The sequence below is a fragment of the Hyla sarda genome, chromosome 2, assembly GCF_029499605.1.
Source record: "Hyla sarda isolate aHylSar1 chromosome 2, aHylSar1.hap1, whole genome shotgun sequence".
Classification (NCBI taxonomy): Eukaryota; Metazoa; Chordata; class Amphibia; order Anura; family Hylidae; genus Hyla; species Hyla sarda.
Window position 1 is genome coordinate 26475138 of NC_079190.1, and position 17780 is coordinate 26492917.

General features: G+C 44.0%; 1 protein-coding gene across 15 annotated transcripts in view; it reads right to left on the reverse strand.

Moving 5' to 3' along the window:
• The window catches only part of NOX4 (NADPH oxidase 4), a 298783-nt gene that overhangs the window by 174813 nt on the left and 106190 nt on the right, over positions 1-17780 (reverse strand). For 7 of the 15 annotated variants that reach the window (XM_056561413.1, XM_056561415.1, XM_056561409.1 and 4 more), the window contains 2 exons: positions 5291-5401; positions 1759-1843 (listed from right to left, as the gene is read on the reverse strand). In XM_056561413.1, the coding sequence (XP_056417388.1) occupies positions 1759-1843; positions 5291-5401 (196 nt within the window). Of the gene's footprint in view, positions 1-1758; positions 1844-5290; positions 5402-5484; positions 5570-6303; positions 6403-7702; positions 7783-17780 lie in introns of those variants that run through there. The other 8 variants (XM_056561416.1, XM_056561417.1, XM_056561421.1 and 5 more) reach the window with 5 other exon arrangements.

Sequence of the window (17780 nt, forward strand, 5' to 3'; positions counted from 1 at the left end):
TTAGTGGAGTTGGGTGGTGTTTTGTCCTGGGTGTGTCTTTCGAATTTTGAGCTGGTTCTGTTTCGGCTTGCTTTTTCATTAGCGTTTTTTGGAGCATTTCGGGTGTCTGAATTGGTGGCGCCGAGTAAGGTCACGGTGGGAGGGTTGTTGGTGTCTGATGTGACTGATGACGGGGGTAATTTGGCATGTGTGGTCCAGCGCTCAAAGACAGATCAGTTGGGTCGAGGTTTTGTGGTGAGATTGGTGCCGTTGGTTGGGTCGGGTATGTGCCCGGTGTCTTGTTTTAGGGCGTACGTGGCTATTCGCCCGGCAATGGGGGGGCCATTGCTGATGCACGAAAGTGGGGAATTTTTATCTAGGTTTCAGTTTATTCGTGTTTTCCAGCTGGCCTTGGAAAAACTGTGTAGGGGTAGTGGGGACTTTAGTTCCCATTCATTCAGGATTGGGGCTGCTACGGAGGCTGCAAGGTGGGGGCTGGGACCAGATGCTATACGGCGAATAGGCCGGTGGGAATCTGATAGATTTCGTTTATATGTGTGTCCTCATTTGATGTAATTTCGGTGGGTCTGTTGCTGTAAGGGGTTTTTGTTTGTTGTTTATGTTTTTCAGGTGCTGCACCGTGCCTAATATGGATCCTGGGACACTCATATGTGGTGAGGGGTGCGGCGAGGGCCGCGGTGCGCCCGGATGGGCGGCAATTGGGGTTTTCCAGGGAAGAGGCACAGGTGAGGTGGCTGGGACAAGGTGGGTTGCTGTGGGGGGGGGAGTTCTGCCGTTCTTACAGAAATATGTCGACCTTGATAGGGCCCCCGATGTTTTAGTCCTTCACGTGGGGGGCAACGACTTGGGGGGTAGGACGGCCAGGTCCTTACATTAAGTTGGATCTGTTGAGAATCTGGTCGTCGTTTCCGGGGATTTTTATCATATGGTCGGACATTGTGGCCAGACTTAAATGGAAGCGGGCAAGGTCGGTGGCTAGCCTGAACAGGGCGTGGGCGAAAGTTAATAGAGTGGTCAGTCGTTTTGTGGCTAGGAATGCGGGCCTGGTGGTCAGGCACAGGGAACTGAAGGTTGCCTCTTCCGAGTTTTTGGGGCCTGATGGGGTCCATTTGAATCCCATTGGGACGGATCTTTGGGCATGGGAAATACGAGACATGTTGGAGAGGGCGGTTCAGTTGTGGGGGAGCGGCCGCTTGTAAGGAGTCACAAGAGGCCGTTGGTGGCAGGAGCTAGAGGGGGACTTGGAGACAATTGGAGAGAGTTGGCACTGAATGGGATGGTGAGGCTGGGGGCGGTACCCAGCCTCGTGTGGTGAAACCCTGCGGGAGAGGCCCAAAGGGGCGGGGGTCTCTGAAGGCGGTGCCCTGGGGTTAAGGGAAGGGACGACCCAGGGCAAAGTAGGAGACCCGAGGAAAATTTGGGATGCCTCCAAGTCCTCTCTCTGGCTAGGTGGTAGAGTCGAGTTAAAGGATATTTGCACTAGTTTGTTTGTATATGGATATGTGTGGTCAGGTAATGTTACCTGAGTATGTTAAATGTTATTTAAAGGTTAATTAATATTTGAGTATTAAGTTATGATGTTTTGAATAAAATGGCCGCTGTGGCCTTTATACCAAAAGTATGTGGTCCGTGTCTTTTATCGGGGGAGTAGGTAAAAAGAAGGGTCACAGCGCAGGTGGATGATACCCTAGTCAAGTGTGTGGAGATTCATAAGCGATAAAATATGAACAAAATCAGCCTAAATAATAAAAATATTACCTGAAAAGACACATATGGCAGTGCCACAAGCAGCATGAAACGATTTGTACTTATGCAAAAGTCTTCGGGTCTTCCTGCTTACAATCTGCGTATACAAAAAAATAAAAAAGTACAAAATAAAATATACATAAAAGATACAGATGATGGCTGCAGACAGTTTAGTTGCTATGGTAACACAACATGTCTTTTACAACTTCCACTTTATAAAGCATTTAGAGTATCGAGCGTACAGATGTAGCAGAGCTGTCTGTGATTTGGCCCTGACATGTTTATATCAAAATGTAATATTTGAAAGGTTTATACAGCGCTGAAAGGAAATGTGCTTTATAAGAAATATATGACATCATTCCCTCGGCTGCGCATTATATGTACAGTAGTATGGTCCATGTCGGTCAGCTACTGGGGAAATTGTAGTTTGGGAATAAAAATCGTGTTGCCCTAGTCCTGTTAATAAGTACTATATGTAAGGAACAGGGACTTGCTTGTTACCCCCACTCCTGGCACCTAGCACTTAGGACATAGACTTGTCTATTCTCTCTGTGGATTCCGTTTGAAAATGCATTGAGCGGCAGGGGCAATATTCGAATTTGCGAGATTTCGCGAACATATGGACGTACGGTGTCCATTTTAGGACATCGTCAGTCGTCAGACGTAACTCCGTCCTCCGTCAGGTGAAACGGCACCGTGCCTCCTTCCTCAGGCCAATCTCCGTCAGGCGTCAGCCGCATCTCCCACCTCCCTCTTTTGTCATCCTAAAGTCTCTCATCCGAAACTCCGTCATCCCTCAGACGAAAAACGTTCCTGCCGTGTAGCAGAGCAGAGTCAGTGTTGGCTCTCTGCTATACGGGTTCTGCTGTACATGCTATTCAATGTCGGCTCTGCTATACAGACTTTCGGATGAGGGAGGATGGATTTGTGCCAGAAGGAGGACGGCGATTGATCCGAGGGAGGAGGCGGGACGCCATTTCACATGACGGAGGACGGAGTTGCCGCTGACGACTGATGGCGATTGGTCCGAGGGAGGAGGCGGGACGCCATTTCACCTGAGGGAGGACGGAGTTGCGGCTGATGACTGACGATGTCCTAAAATGGACACTGTAAGATTGAATTTTCGCCCAATGTTCGCAAAATTCGCACATTCGTTATGTTGATTCTCTTTTTTTTTTTCCATGCGAAAATTCGTAATTAAATTTGCATAGTGCGTATGCGCAATCATATCTTTCACCTAAAAGAAGGGAGGGATCGGTGTCATGCCTGGAAGTGGCGATATTCGCATAGATATTTGCATAAATATTTACATACATTTGCATAAAAAAAGAATATTCATCATTATGAATTTATATAACTATATTCTAAATATTCGCTAAATCGCAAAGTGCCGATATTCACAGTAAAAATTCACATTTTGAATATTCGTGCTCAACACTATTGCCGTCTATGAGACTGCACATTTCCAAGGGGTCCTAATGCCCGCCTGATTATTCAAATGTGCAGAATGTCCACCTGTATTTTCCAGCCGGACATTCCACATATTTTCTGCAGTGTGAACCCGGCCTTAGATGTGTGTCACAGGAGGACCAGCTTTGAAAAAACATGATTTTGCACCTGTTCAATTGCTTATTAAGACAAATAGTTAATCAGCCAATCACATGGCAGCAACCAAATACATTTAGGCATGTAGAAGTGGTCAAGACAAGTTCAAACTAAGCATCAGAATGGGGAAGAAAGAGATCTAAGTGACTTTGAACATGGCATGGTTGTTGGTGCCAGACAGGCTTGTCTTAGTATTTTAGAAACAGCTGATCTACTGGATTTTCCCACACAACCATCTCTAGGTTTGACAGAGAATGGTCCGAAAAAGAGAAAGTGAGAGATAGTTGTGTGGAGGAAAATGTTGTGTTGTTGTCAAAGGAAAATGGGCCGACTGGTTGGAGATGACAGAAAGGCAACAGCAACTCAAATAACCACTGGTTACAACCAAGGTCTGTAGAATACCATCTCTGAAATCACAACACATCCAACATTGAAGCAGATGGGCTACAGCAGCAGAAAACCACACCAGGGGCCGCTCCTGTCAGCTAAGAACAGGAAACTGAGGCTACAATTCACACAGACCCCTTAGTACCAACTGACCCTGGTATAAACACTACAGCCTATCTGAGTATTGTTACTGACCATGTCCATGGTCTGATGATACTGATGATACTTCCAGAAGGATAATGCCCCATGTCACATGACATCATCTCATACATGACAATGAGGTCACATGACATCATCTCATGACAATGAGGTCACTGGACTCCAATGGCCTCCACAGTCACCAGATCTCATCCAATAGATCACCGTTGGGATGTGGTGGAACAGGAGATTCTCATCATGGATCCGACAAATCTACAGCAACTGTGTGATGTCATCATGTCTATATGGGGGAACTGTGTGATGTCATCATGTCCATATGGAGGAACTGTGTGATGTCATCATGTCCACATGGAGGAACTGTGTGATGTCATCATGTCTATATGGGGGAACTGTGTGATGTCATCATGTCTATATGGAGGAACTGTGTGATGTCATCATGTCCATATAAAGGAACTGTGTGATGTCATCATGTCCATATAGAGGAACTGTGTGATGTCATCATGTCCATATAGAGGAACTGTGTGATGTCATCATGTCTATATGGAGGAACTGTGTGATGTCATCATGTCCACATGGAGGAAGTGTGTGATGTCATCATGTCCATATAGAGGAACTGTGTGATGTCATCATGTCCATATGGAGGAACTGTGTGATGTCATCATGTCCATATGGAGGAACTGTGTGATGTCATCATGTCTATATGGAGGAACTCTGTGATGTCATCATGTCTATATGGAGGAACTGTGTCATGTCATCATGTCTATATGGAGCAACATCTCTGAGGAATGTTTCCAGCACCTTGTAGAAAGTATGCCACCAATAATGGAGGAAAAAGTGGGTCTAACCTAGGACTAGCAAGGTGTACCTAATATAGTGACCAATCAGTGAGTGTATGTGTCTATGTGTTACCACCCAATGGTTGTGGGGTAAATTTTAGCTAGTCAAGGGTTTAGCTAGTATGTCATGATAATGTACTGCATCTTGCAAAAATAACAAAATATGCAGAAAGATGGATCTGTAACTAGTACCACAAACCCTTAACCCCTTAAGGACTGAGCTATTTCACGTTTTTGCATTTTCGTTTTTAAAAAAATCATAACACTTTCAATTTTGCACCTAAAAATCTGTATTATGGCTTATTTTTTGCGCCACTTATTCTAATTTACAGTGACATTAGTTAACCAGGCACTGTCTATTTTTCGGTATTTCATAGAGACATTAGAAAAGAATGTATCGGTTGGGTTCTGAGTGAGAAGTTAGCACTTAGCATGTTGTCTACTGAGTCACGTGACCTGGATGGACTCATAATGTAAGTCAAGGGACCAACCAGGAGAGGAGGGTGCAAGAGGTATATGGCCCCTCAATAGTGAAGAAAACATTAACGTGTACTCACCCTTTCACATCTACGGACCATAGCCAGCAGAGACCGGCACATGGGCAACAGAACCAAACTGCAGTTGAAGTTGAGGACGGAGGCCGAAGCTCTGCTTATACACAATCCTAACTGGACAAATACAAAAAGCGTCAGGGCGAAGGGTAGAAGATATAACAACAACAACATAACATTCATAAACATAGCAATTCAACCTCTTTAGTCAAGCACAGTTCACAGTGGTTGATATGTTCTACTGGGGTCATGGGTTTAAATCTGACCATTTCCAAAATATGTTGGTGCCATCTAAAGAGGTTAAAGGGGTACTCCAGCGCTAAACATCTTCTCCCCTATCAAAAGGATAGGGGATAAGATGTTTAGCGCCGGAGTACCCCTTTAAAGGGGTACTCCACTGGAATACATTTTTTTTTTTTAATCAACTGGTGCCAGAAAGTTTAACAGATTTGTAAATTAGTTCTATTAAAAAATCTTAATCCTTCCAGTATTTATCAGCTGATGTAAGATCCACAGGAAGTTGTTTTCTTCTTGAATTTCCTTTCTGTCTGACCACAGCGCTCTCTGCTGACACCTCTGACCATTTTAGGAACTGTCCAGAGTAGGAGCAAATCCCCATAGAAAACCTCTCCTGCTCTGGACAGTTCCCGACACGGACAGAGGTGTCAGCAGAGAGCACTGTGGTCAGACAGAAAGGAAATTCAAAAAGAAAACAACTTCCTGTGGATCATACGGCAGCTGATAAGTACTGGAAGGATTAAGATTTTTTAACAGAAGTAATTTACAAATCTGTTTAACTTTTCTGGCACCAGTTGATTTAAAGGGGTACTCCGCTGCTCGCCGTTTGGAACAAACTGTTCTGAACGCTGGAGCCGACGCCGGGAGCTCGAGACCCATAGCCCCACCCCCTCATGACATCACGGCCCGCCCCCTAAATACAGTTCCAAACGCTGAGCAGTGGAGTACCCCTTTAAGAAAAATGTTTTCCAATGGGGTACCCCTTTAAAATAGTTGGTCACCTCTGGAGATATCTGTTTAGTGATCTGTTAAGTGGAAAGGCCCCTTGACCATCAGATGATCACACTGGGGGAGATTTATCAAAACCTGTCCAGGGGAAAGTTGTTGAGTTGCCCATAGCAACCAATCAGATTGCTTCTTTCATTTTTGAAAAGGCCTCTGAAAAAGGAAAGAAGCGATCTGATTGGTTGCTATGGGCAACTCAGCAACTTTTCCTCTGGACAGGTTTTGATAAATCTCCCCCACTGTGATCTGTGGGGAAACTTGCCAGAAAGTGTTCAGCTTCCCTGCACAGGGGAAATTAGCCATTACACAGTGCTAGGGTTGCCACAATTTTTTTGGGGAAAAAATACCGGCCATACTAATTTGCATAATTAATTATATATGCGTGACATCACAGGATACACATATGCCGGGGAGATTTTGTCCTATTCTGACCCCTATAACTTTTTTATTCCTCCTTATACGGGGATGTATGAAGGCCCCGATCTGTAGTTTTTAACAGTACCATTTTAGTTTGGATGTGACTTTTTGATAATTTTTTTAAATTAAATTTGAGAGTTGCAGATAGTTACTAACTACCTTAAATGAAAACTACGACTCCCAGCATGTTGGACTATATAGTAGTATATAGGATTGGTCAGTGTTTCCCAACCAGCAGTGCCTCCAGCTGTTGCAAAACTACAACTCCCAGCATGCCCGGACAGCCAACGGCTGTCCAGGCATGCTAGGAGTTGTTGTTTTGAAACAGCTGGAGGTGTCCCTGTTTAAGAAACACTGGTATAGTATATGGTGCAACATTCCAGGAGTTGGACTATATAGTAGTATAAAGGATAGGTCAGTGTTTCCCAACCAGGGGTGCCTCCAGCTGTTGCAAAACTACAACTCCCAGCATGCCCTGATACAGCCTGTGGCTCAGCAGCTGCCCCATATGCAAACTAAGACTCCCAGCATGTTGGACTATATAGTAGTATATAGGATAGGCCAGTGTTTCCCAACCAGGGGTGCCTCCAGCTGTTGCAAAACTACAACTCCCAGCATGCCCTGATACACCCTGTGACTCAGCAGCTGCCCCAAATTAAAACTACGACTCCCAGCATGTTGGACTATATAGCAGTATATAGGATAGGTCAGTGTTTCCCAACCAGGAGTGCCTCCAGCTGTTGCAAAACTACAACTCCCAGCATGCCCGGACAGCCAACGGCTGTCCGGGCATGCTGGGAGTTGTAGTTTTGCAACAGCTGGAGGTGTCCCTGGTTGGGAAACATTGGTATTGTATATGGTGCAACATTCCAGGTGTTGGAGGATTGGTTGGATAAATACCGCCCATTGCAATGCTGGTATTTTTAATATAAAAATAACGGCAGGGTCACCAAAATACCGGCTTTGCCAGTAACATACCGGCCAGGTGGCAACCCTACCCAGTGCCCATTCCATCAGTGACAGGACAAGTACTCCATATCAAGAGACGCTCTTTGTAGATGCTCTCCACTCTGGACAAGAAACAAAGATCCTGAACACAGGACCCATCCCCAATTAATTGGGTGTGTGGGGGGAGATTTATCAAAACCTGTCCAGAGGAAAAGTTGCTGAGTTGCCCATACCAACCAATCAGATCGCTTCTTTCATTTTGCAGAGGTCTTTTCAAAACTGAAAGTAGCGATCTGATTGGTTGCTATGGGCAACTCATCATCTTTTCCTCTAGACAGGTTTCGATAAATCTCCCCCAATGTGTATTTAGGGTGTATGTAAATAAGTATCCTAAACTAGATAACCCCCTTAAATAGGTACATAAAGCACATTCTCTCCCGAAAACCTTTTCGAGATTAAGAATTCCCAGACAGTATGCAGTAAATAGACAACAAATGACTGTGGCGGCCATGCAGTCTCGCTCTTTGATATCTTCGGAGACTCAGACAAGTCATGCTCACGAGCTTTACATGTCTCCAGTCAAAGAGAATTTGAGTTGCAATTTTTAACTTTTAAGGATTTTCTCCTCCCAGAGTTTAATTATGTTTAAGGAACGTGAGTTTGTCAAACTGACGCGGTGGAACGCGGGTTACCGACCCTCCGCAGAGAATAAATAATACCCTACACCATCGTAATGCTGATCCTGTGATATTATTTCCTTCCTGTCAACACCATCTAATTTCAAGAAGGAGGACGGGGTTTTTAAAGACCTCTCAAGTGAAATATTTACTCATGCTTGTTCGGAATCTGAAGGTAGATCTGTCACCGGAATATGGTGACCTATTTAAGGACAGAATATTATAGAGACGGATCAACTGAGCAGCAAGGTAAAGGATCCCTGGGAAACAAAAATGGCTGTGTACACCAGCCCTCTTTACATCTGCTAGGATCTACAGAATTCAGATTTTTGTATATGGCTCATATACAGGGTCACTGTACTTAAAGGGGTACTCCGGTGCTTAAACATCTTATCTTAGATAAACATCTTATCTAGAGATGAGCGAACTTACAGTAAATTCGATTCGTCACGAACTTCTCGGCTCGGCAGTTGATGACTTTTCCTGCATAAATTAGTTCAGCTTTCCGGGGCTCCGGTGGGCTGGAAAAGGTGGATACATTCCTAGGAAAGAGTCTCCTAGGACTGTATCCACCTTTTCCAGCCCACTGGAGCACCTGAAAGCTGAACTAATTTATGCAGGAAAAGTCATCAACTGCCGAGCCGAGAAGTTTGTGACGAATCGAATTTACTGTAAGTTCGCTCATCTCTAATGTTATCTTAGATAAGATGCCTGATCGCGGGAGTCCCGCCGCTGGGGACCCCCGGGATCATGCACGCGGCCCCCCCGTTTGTAATCAGTGCCCAGAGCGTGTTCGCTTCGGGACTGATTACCAGTGACCGCAGGGCCGGCGGCGTGTGACGTTACGCCTCCGCCCCCGTGTGACGTCACGCTCCGCCCCTCAATGCAAGCCTACGGGAGGGGGCGTGATAGCTATCACGCCCCCTCCCGTAGGCTTGCATTGAGGGGCGGAGCGTGACGTCACACGGGGGCGGAGGCGTGACGTCACACGCCGCCGGCCCTGCAGTCGACCATAATCAGACCCGGAGCGAACACGCTCCGGGCACTGATTACAAACGGGGTGCCGCGTGCAAGATCCTGGGGGTCCCCATCGGCGGGACTCGCGCGATCAGGCATCTTATCCCCTATCCTTTGGATAGGGGATAAGATGTTTAAGCACCGGAGTACCCCTTTAAAGGGGTATTCCAGTGACTGGCACCAGAAAGTTCAACAGATTTGTAAATTACTTTTATTGAAAAATCTTAATCCTACCAGTACTTATCAGCTGCTGAAGTTGAGTTGTTCTTTTCTGTCTGACAACAGTGCACCTCTGTCTGTCTCATGAACTATCCAGAGTTGGAGGATATCCCCATAGCAAACCTCTCCTGTTCCTTGGAGGCTGGAAGAAGCGCACACTGGCCCTGATATACTAAGAGTGTTGTGTAGGTTTCTTTGTGGGTTTTAATTCCCTACAATTTATTTTCCACATTATTTACTAAGGTTTCCCTACATTTGCACTTTCCCTACATTTTGCTTTTTTTTTTACACATGTTCTGATCTGTCGGGTTTTCCTCAGTTGAAATCCACCACATTTTCTGTGGAAACCTTAGTAAATATGTTGGGTTTTTGTGAAAATGTCGGAGACACACCCCTTTTATGTGACCACGCCCCCTTTCCCAGACAACTACGCCCCTTTTTCGGGTTTTCTTAGCAAAATGGAGAGTTAGTCTGTTTTTTTTTTTTTTTTTCAATTCTGGTGCAAATTCTGGCGCAGACAGAATTTCTGGCGCAATGCAACAGAATCTGGCGCACAACCTGATAAAACATGTCGGGTTTGCAATAGTAAATGAGGGCCACAGCGCGAAACCGCCGGCAGTAAATTCTGAGTCTGGAACCAGGTCTGCTGGAGGACGTGAAGTGGAGTCGTATGGCCTAAGCCTTGCAGTGAGTGCGGGTTACCGTTTTTCTTTATACGTGAATATTGCAGTGACTCATGTTTATTTCTGGTTCCCGGCACCGCCAGAACCCGCTGACCGAGGACCTAAGTATCCCATAGTGACCGAATTATAAGGGCTGTGAAATCCTATTAAAATTGGTAGCAGTAGTGCCACTTTATCTTTCGCTATATCCAAAGAAGAAAAGAAGACCGCACTCACCAATCCAGGGAACTGTATCGGCTTTATTCAGGAACTTAAAGGGGTATTCCAGGAAAAAACTTTTTTTTTATATATCAACTGGCTCCAGAAAGTTAAACAGATTTGTAAATTACTTCTATTAAAAAATCTTAATCCTTTCAGTACTTATGAGCTTCTGAAGTTGAGTTGTTCTTTTCTGTCTAAGTGCTAGCTGATGACACCTGTCTCGGGAACCGCCCCGTTTAGAAGAGGTTTGCTATGGGGATTTGCTTCTAAACTGGGCGTTTCCCGAGACACATGTCATCAGAGAGCACTTAGACAGAAAAGAGCAACCTTAACTTCAGAAGCTCATAAGTACTGAAAGGATTACGATTTTTTAATAGAAGTAATTTACAAATCTGTTTAACTTTCTGGAACCAGTTGATGTATAAAAAATTTTTTTTTCCTGGAATACCCCTTTAACACAGCAACATACAGCGTGCAGTACATGGTTCCAAACAACATAAGGTAAGGATAGCGGGGCGAGGGGGTAGCAGGTGTGGGGCGTGAGAAGCTTTCCTCTTGAGGGCTAAACATATACAAACTATGCATGTCTCTCTGCACTCAATTGAGATAAGCAAAATACAGTATGAATCACCAAATCGGAATCTAAAGCGTTGGCGTTCAATTTATTCCATCTAGAAAAAGAAGTTCTATTTTTCAGGTGCTTTCCCAAATCCGCTGAATACCTGGAAAAGTCTGGTGTTTACTTTTGTAAGAGATCCGAGCTGTTTGAAACTAGAACTACTATTTCTAGACATACATCAAATAACAATGCTTGAGACTCAGATATGGTGGTCGATACTGTATATTCGCTCTTGTCTAGTCACAACAATCACTTACATTGACCGGTAGATGAGGGTAAATGGAAGAAGGGGGGAGAACTTTAGCTAAAATAGTCACACAGGATTGTATTATGGAAGGAAGCCGGGAGACCAAGGGTGCAGCTAGCATGTGAGATCAAATATGGATGAGGAGATAAATTAAAGGGGTTCTCCACGCCTACACATCTAATCCCTTTATCCAAAGGATAGGGGATAAAATGTCTAGGGGCGGAGTACCCCCCTAACTCAGCGAAACTATGGAGAAAAAGGTTTTGAACCTTATACTACACGTGGATTCAAGAAACATAGGACATTTTATTGTTTGGTAAAAGGTAGGGAACAGACGAGAAGGAGAATGACAGCAAGATCAGACTACGAAGGATTTATCTGTAGTCTGTAACCAAGGAGACACATAGGTCTGCATATGAGTTGTGTACTTAGAATGGTAGGAGCTTAGGATGACAATTAGAGATGAGCGAACTTACAGTAAATTCGATTTGTCACGAACTTCTCGGCTCGGCAGTTGATAACTTTTCCTGCATAAATTAGTTCAGCCTTCAGGTGCTCCGGTGGGCTGGAAAAGGTGGATACAGTCCTAGGAAAGAGTCTCCTAGGACTGTATCCACCTTTTCCAGCCCACGGGAGCACCAAAAAGCTGAACTAATTTATGCAGGAAAAGTAATCAACTGCCGAGCGGAGAAGTTGGTGACGAATCGAATTTACTATAAGTTCGCTCATCTCTAATGACAATGATGAGAAAAAGGAGTATTAAAATGATTTCATGGTGATAAATTATTGAACTTAATTTATTCTTAGAGTGTCCTCTATTTCTGTTCTTCACTAGTATACGCCCTTTTAGCCGGCAATGCCCTCGGAGGGATCCCTGCTGTGATCAGGCTATACCGTTGTTGGCGGCTTCTTCCTAATGTATCACAGAGTCTAAGTATGCCGCTGTACAAGCATTTGAGGAGGTCACCAATGCATAGTAGAGATAACCACATTTCCCAATGCTTGCTTTGGGTCCAATTTGCTCAAAGTATGTTTAGAATGCTGGGTTTCCGCGGTAAGAGATGTGCCGTCACGTCACGCCCCCTTGTGATGTCACGCTACCCCCCCCCTCGTGATGTCATGCCACACCCCCTCCATACATGTCTATGGGAGTGGGCGTGGCGGCTGCCACAGCCCCTCCCATAGACATGAATGGAGGGGGCGTTCGGGTGCTGCACGGAGGGGGCGTGGGGTGCTGTACAGAGATCAGACATCTTATTTCCTATTCTTTGGCTAGGGGACAAGATGTCTGTGGGTGGAGTACCCCTTTAATTCCTCATTTCCTCCCCAGAGGAAGCTGTCAGCTATTAATCACTGGTGAAAAGCACAGAAGCTAGATGTGCCGAAAGAGGTGAAGAAACAACCTTATGAGAAGAACTTGGAAAATGTTTTTTTTTTTAGTTGTGTTTAATTTAAAAAAAATTCAATATTGTATGTTTTCCCATCAAAATAACCCTACAATACAATAGGGATGAAGAAGTACCATACATTTCATTTCTTACTATACATTTATTTTTGGGCCAAAATCACAAGAATTAATTTCCGTAGGATCATATGTACGTCTCGCCGCTTCTATGGCTGCAAGATTAGTCTGAGAAAATCCATAAAGTTGTTAAACAGTTCATAGAGTATTGATTTGTGGTCACATATCTGGGATTACAGGTCTCTCAGGCACATTTTTCATTTTGCTATTTCTGTAGCTGGATGTTAAATCATGACGAAAATTGTGATCTTATTTTTGATGGGCAGATTTGTTTATTTTAGCCCCGAGCTACTGTTTCACGTCTTCAAGGTTACTTAACACTCCGAGGCAGAAATTGAAGATCTTTGGACCCCAATGCATAATCAATAAGATAGCCCACAGTCTATATCTACAATACTGTTTTTCCCCTACATTGTAAAGGGGCATTTGCCATTACCCCTTAGATACCAGGTACTGGATTTGACTGTTACCTCTGCATCCCTTTTACAGCGCTTGCTGATCACTGGATAAAGAGCGTGCTCGGGAGATGAGCCTACTTTATATGCAGTGGGTACTGGCTGTAACTTACAGCTGACACCTGCCTGCAACTGCTAGCACCAGACTTCAGTCCAACTCCAGTAGTTTGACCCTCCACACACCATGATCAACAGCAATCGCGGCATGTAGAGGGTGGTGCTGTAATTGCCAAGGTCCTGATTTGCAACGTTATCTTTCTGGAGGGTGGCCATATTGAAGACAGACATTTTCTGTAAAGTCTTCATAGACACTACAATATGTATATATGTGCGCTTTATGGCAGCTTCAATGAATAGGTAGTAATAAACAGAGCAATGTCAAATTTACAGTCTCCAGTATGTGATGCAATACCACCCCTCCGCAAGAGACCAAGGGGGCAGCACACAGAGGTGTACGTGTGTATATAGTGTTACTCTTCTGCTTTATCTAGGCCTCCAGCAGTAGGATAGAGCTCTCATAAACTTGCCCACTCGCTAATGACAACAACATGAATGAATGAGTGAATAAATCGACAGTGTCAAGATGAAAAAAATGTATAAAAAATAAAAATAAATATATATATATATATATATATATGAATACAAAAACCTCATTTATAAAGCATAACATATTTTTATTATATTTCCCTTTAAAAATTTTATGTCAAGACTGAAATGTTGCTCCTAGCATTCATTTATTGGACAATACAATTGCTTTGTTTTATCAGGCAGTGCTCTAATACATCCATGAATAGAGACCTGACAAGCCATTGTTACCTACCTACTATATCCCTGCACTTTAATATTGTCTCATAAGAGAAGATGTGCATTGTGTACATTTAAAAGGGGTTAATTTCACAGTTTAAACTGCCCCTTTAAGTCTTTTTCAGCTGTATTTAGTTGAATACTAAGATAAATCAGGGTGCCATCAGCTCTCGTAGGCTACAGGTACTTCAGGCCAAAGGGCCTACGGCCTATGAGAATTTAACTATATCTTTATCCTCTGGGGGCAGATATAGGTCATAATTTTAGGATAACCATTGACAAGACAAGAGGCCACTACTTAGACCTCCTGACTGTTCATACATACGTGTATCAAGTGCATATTGCCTGATCCAATCTTGGTGTAAGCGGCATACAAGGATGATCATTCAATACTCCTTTAGAATTGCATATGTGGTGGACCAGTGCGGGAGGTGTTACCCCTTACCCTTGCTCTCCTGTCAGGCAGCCTCCCTACAGTGTCCCCGGGCCCCCCTTGCATCTGTCCCCCCATTTAAATATGTTTCTAATGTATTATACCATGTAATGTGTTCAGAAAGCGTTGTCACTTTAAGACTGTTTACCATGTGACTTGTCATGTGATTGTTACCCAGGAGGTACCAGTGACCAGGTGATCCCAGTGGTGGCCTATGGGCTCCCTGCTAGTCTCCCCTATATAAGCCCTGGGTGGAGCTTCTCTCTATTTTCTTACAAGTCTTTGCTGAGGTCAAGTCGAGTCCTAGAGAGAGTCCAGAGTCATAGGAGCCTGAAGTAAAGTCTGCAGCTACAAGTAAGCCACAGTCTCAGTATTGTCAGTCATCAGTAGTGTTGAGCATAGGCCATATTCGAATTCGCGAATATTCGCGAATATATGGACGAATATTCGTCATATATTCGCGAATATTCGCATATTCGTTATATTCTAGTTTTATTTCCGCGTATGTGAAAATACGCGTATGCGAAAATTAACATATGTGAAAATTTGCATATACGGAAATTAGCATATGCAAATTTTCGCATATGCAAATTTTCGCATGCCAGTCTCACACAGTAGTATTACAGTCTTCTTTACACCACACAAGCTGGAAGCAGAGAGGGGTGATCACTGTGATGTGTACTGTGAAGAAAAAGAAAAAAGAAAAAACGAATATTCATAATTACGAATATATAGTGCTAAATTCGCGAAATTCGCGAATTCGCGAATATGCGATATTCGCGAAAAATATTCGAATTGCGAATATTCGCGAGCAACACTAGTCATCAGTCATCATTTGTCAAGTCATCGTGGCCTGCATTAAATTGACCATATCTACTACAAGTCCCAGCAAGCCCTTAACCCCTAAGGACTGAGCGTTTTTCCATTTTTGCACTTTCGTTTTTTCTTCCTTACCTTTTAAAAATCATAACCCTTTTAATTTTGAACCAAAAAATCCATATGATGGCTTATTTCTTGTGCCACCAATTCTACTTTGTAATGACATCAATCATTTTACCCAAAAATCTACATTGAAACGGAAAAAGAAATCATTGTGCGACAAAATTGAAGAAAAACGCAATTTTGTAAATTTTTTGGGGCTTCCTTTTCTACCCAGTACATTTTTCCGTAAAAACTACACCTTCTCTTTATTCTGTAGGTCCATACGGTTAAAATGATACCCTACTTATATAGGTTTGATTTTGTCGTACTTCTGGAGAAAATCATAACTACATGCAGGAAAATTTATACGTTTTAAACTGTCATCTTCTGACCCCTATAACGGGCCGGTATGAGGGCTCATTTTTTGGGCAGTGATCTGATTTTTAGCGGTACCATGTTTGTATTGATCGGACTATTTAATCACTTTTTATTAATTTTTTCATGATATAAAAAGTGACCAAAAATGCACTATTTTGGACTCTGGAATTATTTTGCACGTACGCCATTAACCGTGTGGTTTAATTAATGATATATTTTTATAATTCGGACATTTCTGCACGTGGCGATACCACATATGTTTATTTTTATTTACACTGCTTGTTTTTTTAAATGTGAAACGGGGGGGGGGGGGTGACTCAAACTTTTATTATTTGGGAAGGGGTTAAATGATCTCTATGAACTTTTTTTTTCACTTTTTTTTGCAAAGTTATAGCTCCCATAAGGGGCTATAACACTGCACACACTGATCTTTTACATTGATCAATGGTTTCTCATAGGAAACCATTGATCGATGATTCTGCCACTTGACTGCTCATGTCTGGATCTCAGGCACTGAGCAGTCATTCAGCGATTGGACACCAGGAGGCAGGTAAGGGGACCCTCCTGCTGTCCTACAGCTGTTCGGGATGTCGTTATTTAGCTGTGGCGATCTCAAACAGCCCCCTGAGCTAACCGGCAGCGTTTTAGATTCACTTTAGACGCGGCGATCAACTTTGAACGCCGCGTCTAAAGGGTTAATAGCGCGCTGTGGCCCCGCATTATAGAACAGGAGCAGACTCAGGGCGTACAGGTATGCCCTAAGTCCTTAAGGAGTTAAGGTCTCTGAGTCACTGGTCACCTCCTTGGGCCCTGGCTTGCTGAACTGTATAGACTTTACCATCTGTCTACTCTCAGTAAAGCTACCGTTGTCCGTAACTTGGCGTCAGAGTCATTATTGCCCCCGTGCCTAGCCCAGGATCTAGCGGTATACCTTTGGGTAGTATTGAGGACAAACCATGCCCTGGCGTCACAAATACAAGGGGTTAATTCCATCGGCACCTAGGGTAATTCCATATGCCCTCTGCATCACACCCCATACCACACATACACACATAAACATTACGATACAACCAGGTTACATGAGAAAATCAGTCTACAAGACTCCACACACCATAGTGGAAGACCCCTGATGACCAGCACGCAGCGACTAATTCTGCTGTATCAAGCTTTGGTTGTTTCGCTCTGTGGGGGACTGAAGAAACTACAAGCAGATCTCTGGGCGAGAACAATACAGTGGTTTGACTCCCTTGGAGTAGATGTGTACATGGAGATGGTTTAGATACAGGACAAGCTGGTGACACATTTGCATATAATACAAGTATAGAACAAGTACCTGGGCCCTGATGCACAATGAATACCAGGACCTCATGTGGCATTTTCAATGCTGGTGTCCTCTGATGTAACAGAGGTAGCATTTAGGGCCGGATCTGGCCAAATAGGCAGCCGCCTAGAGCACCCTCTTGATGGGGGCGCCGCTCTGCCTGCTGCAAGAAAGTTAGTAACCAGCCAGCATCTGAAGCACCTGCCGCTCATCCGAACCACCCGCCCAGCCAGAACCACCGTTACACGAGGAGGATGTTTGTTACAGTCTGTCACCCCAGTAGTAGGTGATTATTTGAGAAGGTTTGTTACAGTGTGTCGCCCCAGTAGTATGAGGATTACATGAGGAGGAGGTTTGTTACAGTGTGTCACCCCAGTAGTAAGGTGGAGCGTGTCAAAGGGCGGAGCCAATGGGTGGGGTCATGGGGCGGTAAAATTAGCTTTCACCTAGAGTGGCAAAAATCCTTGCACCAGTCCTGGTAGCATTGGGCCCCTTCAGGCATCAGGGCAGGATATGGCTGCTACTTTTGCATCCCCTGTAGTTATATAAGTGGTAAGGATTGCTAGTTTTATGGAGCAATTAGAGACAGAGGACCATCATGTAACCCTGAG